Source organism: Bombina bombina, chromosome 4 (assembly GCF_027579735.1).
Source record: "Bombina bombina isolate aBomBom1 chromosome 4, aBomBom1.pri, whole genome shotgun sequence".
In the NCBI taxonomy this organism is placed as follows: domain Eukaryota; kingdom Metazoa; phylum Chordata; class Amphibia; order Anura; family Bombinatoridae; genus Bombina; species Bombina bombina.
In genome coordinates this window covers 67,479,937-67,488,455 of record NC_069502.1, presented here as the reverse complement: position 1 = coordinate 67,488,455, position 8,519 = coordinate 67,479,937, and the positions used below count along the sequence as shown (strand labels likewise).

At 40.6% G+C, this 8,519-nt stretch overlaps 1 protein-coding gene across 1 annotated transcript; it reads left to right on the top strand.

Annotated features, from left to right (window-relative positions):
* Positions 1-7,403: 7,403 nt before the first annotated feature.
* On the top strand, positions 7,404-8,327 carry LOC128656886 (taste receptor type 2 member 40-like). The gene has a single exon (XM_053711051.1). It carries the CDS (start codon positions 7,404-7,406, stop codon positions 8,325-8,327), a length of 924 nt encoding a protein of 307 aa, XP_053567026.1.
* The last annotated feature ends 192 nt before the right edge of the window (positions 8,328-8,519 follow it).

Genomic DNA, 8,519 nt, shown 5'->3' with positions numbered 1-8,519 from the left:
GATCATGTGCCTCTAGCACCTGGATCATGTGTCTTTAGTACCTAGATCATATGCCTCTAGCACCTGGATCATGTTCCTCTAACACCTGGATCATGTGCCTCTAGCACCTGGATCACATGCCTCTAGCACTTGGATCACATGCCTCTAGCACCTGGATCAATTGCCTCTAGTACCTCAATCATGTGTATCTAGCAGCTGGATAATGTGTCTCTAGCACCTTTGATCATGTGCCTCTAGCACCTGAATCATATATCTCTAGCACCTGTATTATGTGTCTCTAGCACCTGGATCAATTATCTCTAGCACCTGGATCATGTGTCTTTAACACCTGGATCAAGTGTCTCTAACACCTGAATCATATATCTCTAGCACCTGGATTATGTGTCTCTAGCACCTGGATCAAGTATCTCTAGCACCTGGATAATGTGTATATAACACCTGTATTATGTGCCTCTAGCACCTGGATCAAGTGTCTCTAGCACCTGGATCAAGTGTCTCTAGCACCTGGATCATGTACCTCTAGAACCTGCATCATGTGTCTCTAACACCTGATTAATGTGTCTCTAACACCTGAATCACGTGTCTCTAGCACCTGGATCATATGCCTGTAGGACCTGGATCATGTTCCTCTAACACCTGGATCATGTTCCTCTAGCACCTCGATTATGTGTCTCTAGCACCTGGATCATGTTCCTCTAACACTTGGCTCATGTTTCTCTAGCACCTGGATCATGTGTCTCTAGCACCTGGATCATGTGCCTCTAAGACCTGGATCATGTGCCTCTAACACCTCGATCATGTGCCTCTAGTAACTAGATCATGTGTCTCAAGCACCTATATCATGAGTCTCTAGCACCTGGATCATGTGCCTCTAACACCTTTATCATGTGTCTCTAGCACCTGGATCATGTGTTTCTAGCACTGGATCATGTGCCTCTAACACCTGGATCATGAGTCTCTAGCACCTGGATCATGCTCCTCTAACACCTGGATCATGTGTCTCTAGCACTTGGATCATGTGTCGCTAGCACTTGGATCATGTGCCTCTAGCACCTGGTTCATGTGCCTCTAACACCTGGATCATGTGCCTCTAACACCTGGATCATGTGCCTCTAACTCCTGGATCATGTGTTTCTAGCACCTGGATCATGTGCCTCTAGCACCTGGATCATATGCCTCTAACACCTGGATCATGTGTCTCTAGCACCTGGATCATGAGTCTCTAGCACCTGGATCATGTGCCTCTAGCACCTGGATCATGTGTCTCTAACACCTGGATCATGTGTCTCTAACACCTGGATCATGTGTCTCTAGCACCTGGATCATGTGTTTCTAGCACCTGGATCATGTGCCTCTAGCACCTGGATCATGTGCCTCTAACACCTGGATCATGTGTCTCTAGCACCTGGTTCATGTGTTTCTAGCACCTGGGTCATGTGTCTCTAACACCTGGATCATGAGTCTCTAGCACCTGGATCATGTGCCTCTAACACCTTTATCCTGTGTCTCTAGCACCTGGATCATGCGCCTCTAACACCTGGATCATGTGTCTCTAGCACTTGTATCATGTGCCTCTAGCACCTGGTTCATGTGCCTCTAATACCTGGATCATGTGCCTCTAACACCTGGATCATGTGCCTCTAACACCTGGATCATGAGTCTCTAGCACCTGGATCATGTGCTTAAAAGAAGCATACATTCAGATTGTGGGTACTAATCTATAGATGAATCATCATCAAGCTTTTTTCCTTGAGGAGGTCCTATTAAAATATTCTTTTTGATACATATTGGACTAGTATTTCTATCTTTAGAATTTTGTATTTAAAACCTATTACATATGCCATTTCTCTTGTTTTAGATGTATGCAGTGATTCTATGTGTGTCTTTGTGTGTACATGAGTATTGTATTGCAGCAAGTAAGGCCAGTAGAATGCTTGGTTGTATTGGTAGAGGAAATAGTAAGGTTCTTATGCCACTTTAAAGTTCACTAGTTAGGTATCATCTTGAGTATTGTGTGCAGTGCTGGAGGCCGTATCTCCAGAAGGATATAAACAAACTGTTCAAAGGAGGGCTAAATGGTACCTGGTTTAAACCCTTGTTTCTCAACCTGTGGTACGTTTACCACTGGGGGTACCTGGAGCACTGACAAGGGGCACTCAAGGACTTGCCCTTTTCTTATTTATTTTTTGTTTGCCCTGTTGCAGCTAAATGACACATTCAATGTATCCCAGAAATCAGTTTTTAAGATTCACTCTCAAGCAGCTTGAACAGGCCAGACAATATTCCCTTCCTGAGCTGGTCAGCTGCTCTTTCAAAGTGACTGACTCAAATTTATTTTAATTTTCTCTATTAGTTGCTTACTTTATCATTTGTTGCTTAAATATTTCTAAATATTTGCTGCATTTGCATTCATTAAAAATGGATTTTAAAATAAATTATTAAAAGTGGAAAAATATATCTGGTATCAATTTGCCACTTTTTGTGGTATCCACAATTTCCTCTTATTTAATAATCTCTTATTTACTTTTTACAGTTGGGAGTACTTAGAGCCCAAAATTATGCCTGTAGGGGTTTGTGCCCACCAAAAAGTGTGAGAAACAGTGGTCTAAACAAATAAAAGCTTAACCCCTTAATGACAACTGACGTACCAGGTACGTCATGCATTAACAAGTAGTTAATGATAATGGACGTACCTGGTACGTCAGTTGTCTAAGAGAGTGCTGGAAGCGATCGCAATCGCTTCCAGCAGCTCTCAGGGTATTGCAGTGATGCCTCCATATGGAGGCATCCTGCAATACCTTTTTAGAAGACTCCGATGCAGAGAGGGCCACTCTGTGGCCCTCTCTGCACCGGTAGCGATGGTGCCGGTTCGTTGGTGGGTGGGAGCGCAACAGGGAGGCGGGTGGGCGGCCCATCGCTACCCGGCATCCGGTTCCTAGAAGTGCAATGTGCACGCCGGGTGCCGGGAGCGTGCGGGGGGGCGCGCGTGCGTGTGTGTGCGTGCGCGCGCATTAGCTGGCCACTGACACCAATGAGGAGGGAAGAGGGGGGGGAAAAAGATATTTTTTAAAAATAATATAAAAGGATCTGGGAGGGGGAGGGGGGTAGGGGTATTGTGGGGGGCTGCTACACTACAGAAAACCCCAAAAAAAAGCAAAAGAGCAAAAAATACTTTTGTTTTTGGGCAAATTGGGTACTGGCAGACAGCTGCCAGTACCCAAGATGGCCGCAATTAGATAGGGGAGAGGGTTAGAGAGCTGGGGGGGGATCATGGAGGTTGGGGCTAAGGCAGGAGTCCATCACAGCTAAAATATTTTATTTTTTTTATAAAAAAAAAAAAAAAACTCCTTTTATTTAGTACTGGCAGACTTTCTGCCAGTACTTAAGATGGCGGGGACATTTGTGGGGTGGGGGAGGGAAGAGAGCTGTTTGGGAGGGATCAGGGGGTGGGATGTGTCAGGTGGGAGGCTGATCTCTACCCTAAAGCTAAAATTAACCCTGCAAGCTCCCTACAACCTACCTAATTAACCCCTTCACTGCTGGGCATAATTTACGTGTGGTGCGCAGCAGCATTTAGCGGCCTTCTAATTACCAAAAAGCAATGCCAAAGCCATATAAGTCTGCTATTTCTGAACAAAGGGGATCCCAAAGAAGCTTTTACAACAATTTGTGCCATAATAGCCTAAAATTGTGAAAAATGTAAAGTTTTTTTTTTATTTGCTCGCATTTGGCGGTGAAATGGTGGAATAAAATATACCAAAATGTGCCTAGATCAATACTTTGGGTTGTCTTCTAACAAAAAATATATACATGTCAAGGGATATTCAGGTATTCCTGACAGATATCAGGGTTCCAATGTAACTAGCGCTAATTTTGAAAAAAAGTGGTTTTGAAATAGCGAAGTGCTACTTGTATTTATGGCCCTATAACTTGCAAAAAAAGCTAAGAACATGTAAACATTGGGTATTTCTAAACTCAGGACAAAATTTAGAAACTATTTAGCATGGGTGTTTTTTGGTGATTGTAGATGTGTAACAGATTTTGGGGGTCAAAGTTAGAAAAAGTGTGTTTTTTTTCCATTTTTTCCTCATATTTTATTATTTTTTTTGTAGTAAATTATAAGACATGATAAAAATAATGGTATCTTTAGAAAGTCCATTTAATGGCGAGAAAAACGGTATATAATATGTGTGGGTACAGTAAATGAGTAAGAGGAAAATTACAGCTAAACACAAACACCGCAGAAATGTAAAAAGTCTTGCGTTAGCCTTAAAAAGCAGCGTTGAGGGGTCCCAACGCTGCTTTTTAACGCCCGCTGGTATTACGAGTCAGGCAGGAGAGGGTCTACTGCTCACTTTTTTCCACAATTTTAGCTTACCGCAAATCCCCTTACGTCAATTGCGTAGCCTATCTACCGCTACCGTAAGCAGCGCTGGTATTACAGTGAGATGTGGAGCTAAATTTTGCTCAACGCTCACTTTTCTGAGGCTAACGCCGGCTTGAAGAAAACCTCTAATACCTCTTCATCCGGAGTCTTCTTGAACAATGACGGGCCCTTTAAGTGGTGTCATCCAAGATGGTGTCCCTTGAATTCCGATTGGCTGATCGAATTCTAACAGCCAATCAGAATTAAGGTAGGAAAAATCCTATTGGCTGATGCAATCAGCCAATACGATTGAGCTTGCATTCTATTGGCTGTGGGAGATAGAGGGGGGAGAGAGAGAGCAAAAGAGAGGGGGGAGAGAGCGCAAAGAGAGGGGGAGAGAGAGCGCAAAAGAGAGGGGGGAGAGAGTGCAAAAGAAAGGGGGAGAGAGAGAGCATAAGAAAGAGGAGGGGAGAGAGAGTGCAAAAGAGAGGGGAGAGAGAGCAAAAGAGGGGGGAGAGAGAGCGCAAAAGAGAGGGGGGAGAGAGTGCAAAAGAGGGGGGGGAGAGAGTGCAAAAGAGAGGGGGAGAGAGAGGGCAAGTGTTTTTTTTTTTGTAATTTAGTTTATTTAATTTAATTGTATTTAATTGTAGGTAATTTAGTAAATTAATTTAATGATAGTGTAGTGTTAGGTGTAATTGTAACTTAGGTTAGGATTTATTTTACAGGTAAATTTGTCTTTATTTTAACTAGGAAGTTATTAAATAGTTAATAACTATTTAATAACTATTCTACCTAGTTAAAATAAATACAAAATTGGCTGTAAAATAAATATAAACCCTAAGATAGATACAAATGTAACTATTAGTTATATTGTAGCTATCTTAGGGTTTATTTTATCGGTAAGTATTTAGTTTTAAATAGAATTAAATTATTTAATTGTAGTAATTTTATTTCGTTTTATTTAAATTATATTTAAGTTAGGGGGGAGTTAGACTTAGGGTTAGACTTAGGTTTAGAGGTTAATAAATTTAATATAGTCGCTGCGACGTTGGGGGTGGCAGATTAGGGGTTAATAAATGTAGATAGGTGTCGGCGATGTTAGGGATGGCAGATTAGGGGTTAATAAAATTTAACTAGTGTTTGCGAGGCGGGAGTGTGGCGGTTTAGGGGTTAATATATTTATTACAGTGGCGGCGATGTCCGGTCAGCAGATTAGGGGTTACATTTTTTATTTAAGTGTTTGCGATGTGGGGGGGGCCCTCGGTTTAGGGGTTAATAGGTAGTTTATGGGTGTTAGTGTACTTTTTAGCACTTTAGTTAAGAGCTTTGTTACGGCGTTAGCCCATAAAACTCTTAACTACTGACTTTTAAATGCGGTAGGAGTCTTGACAGGAGAGGGTGTACCGCTCACTTTTTCAGGCAATCGTAATACCGGTGTTAGGCAAATCCCATTAAAAAGATAGGATACGCAATTGACGTAAGGGGATTTGCGGTAGGGTTCGGCGATGTTGGGGGCAGCAGATTAGGGGTTCATAAGTATAATGTAGGTGGTGGCGGTGTCCGGAGCGGAAGATTAGGGGTTAATAATATAATATAGGTGTTGACAATGTCGGGGGCGGCAGATTAGGGGTTAATAAGTGTAATATTAGGGGTGTTTAGACTCGGGGTTCATGTTAGGGTGTTAGGTGCAGACATAAAATTAATTTCCCCATAGGAAACAATGGGACTGCGTTAGGAGCTGAACGCTGTTTTTTAGCAGGTGTTAGGTTTTTTTTCAGCCAGCTCAGCCCCATTGTTTCCTATGGGAAAATCGTGCACAAGCACGTTTTGCCAGCTTACCGCTACCGTAAGCAGCGCTGGTATTACAGTGAGATGTGGAGCTAAATTTTGCTCAACGCTCACTTTTCTGAGGCTAACGCCGGCTTGAAGAAAACCTCTAATACCTCTTCATCCGGATTAATTTATTTAATTGTAGTAATTTTATTTCGTTTTATTTAAATTATATTTAAGTTAGGGGGGAGTTAGACTTAGGGTTAGACTTAGGTTTAGGGGTTAATAAATTTAATATAGTAGCGGCGACGTTGGGGGTGGCAGATTAGGGGTTAATAAATGTAGATAGGTGTCGGTGATTTTAGGGACGGCAGATTAGGGGTTAATAAAATTTAACTAGTGTTTGCGAGGCGGGAGTGTGGCGGTTTAGGGGTTAATATATTTATTACAGTGGCGGCGATGTCCGGTCGGCAGATTAGGGGTTACATTTTTTATTTAAGTGTTTGTTGCGATGTGGGGGGGGCCTCGGTTTAGGGGTTAATAGGTAGTTTATGGGTGTTAGTGTACTTTTTAGCACTTTAGTTAAGAGTTTTATGTTACGGCGTTAGCCCATAAAACTCTTAACTACTGACTTTTAAATGCGTTAGTAGTCTTGACAGGAGAGGGTGTACCGCTCACTTTTTCCAAGACTCGTAATACCGACGTTAGGCAAATCCCATGGAAAAGATAGGATACGCAATTGACGTAAGGGGATTTGCGGTAAGCTCGAGTCGCTGAAGAACAGTGAGTGGTACACCTGTACCTGCCACACTCGTAATACCAGCGGGCGTTAAAAAGCAGCGTTGGGACCTCTCAACGCTGCTTTTTAAGGCTAACGCAAGACTCGTAATCTAGCTGATATTTTGTAACATGGTGCTTTGTTGTGAATGTATACAATGTTTATGTATATTAAAAAAGAGTTTACTATGTTTCGAATGCAGCTAAAAACAAAAATAACCATAATAACAAGTTTATAAGTAAAAACATAAAGAATTGATTAAATAATATGTACTCAAAGAACAGGCAGTTACTATGCAAATTGTATGGTACATTTTCCATTACTCTAGATTTGCATTATAAGGAAAAAGGTTTATAGATGTAAACAGAAGATATAATCATATGTGCAGCCTGTTAAACAGTCACTCAGAGCAACAGACGATAGCACCACACATGAACTTGCTGATTATACGAATTGCCTAGCTAAAAAAGTCACCGAGTCAGAAGCATTATGCATTTCTCTATTAGCTCTTTAATTCTTCTTATCAATGGGCTTCAGATTTTAATTGGACTCTTTTTCAATGGATTTATTGTGATGATAAATTGCATTTGGTGGCTGCTATCTAAAAAGCTACAAACAATTGATATTATTATAGCAAGCTTGGGACTAGCTAGATTTTGTCTTCTATTTGATGAAATGTTGGATCTCTTTTTAAAAATTTTCATACCTTGGAAATCAGAATCAAATACTTTACTGGTCACTTTACTGAAGACAATCTCATGTTTTTTAATCAGCTGCTGTATCTGGTTTGCCACTCTGCTCTGTGTTTTCTATTGTGTGAAGATCACCAGCTATAACTACAGATTATTCATCTACATGAAACTAAACATATCTAGGATGTTACCCTGGTTGTATTTAGTGTCTGTAACAGCTTCAGTTATTTTTAGTGTTCCCTCTGCGTTCTTCTGCCTACCATTACTTACATTCAATTCTACAAATGATTTTGAAAATTCAAGTGAGGATCATAGCGACATGGAAATGCATTACCAAGTAGAAATCATCATACAAACGATATCATCTGTTTTACCATTACCCATATTTTGTTTTGCAATTTCTCTTCTGATTAGATCCCTTTGGAATCACACCAGACATATGACCAGCAAGGACTCAGGATTCCGTAATCCTCAGCTTCAGGCTCATTTTAGTGCAATTAAAAATATGTTGTCTTTTTTATTTTTCCATATCATATATTTCATATCTATAATCTTATGGCCACTTGCCAGTCATACAAATAATGACATTTGGCTAGCATTACTCTCTGTTCCTTATATTGCCTATCCAAGCCTGCACACAATTATTTTGATTTTCAGCAACATTAAACTGAAACAGACTCTTGTGAGTATAACATATTGCTGCCATAAAAATAACACATGAAATAATTCCTACTCATTTTAGCTGACTTAAACCTATTACATTCTATTAACTAAAAAGAGTAAATTAGTCAATTATGTTGGATGCAATATTTTTGTTAGAAGATTTTCACATACTTTTAGTAGAATTTTGTTGATTAAAAAAATCCATATAGTGCATAATTACATGTTAAACAGTTGCATGTGCCTTTGTGTA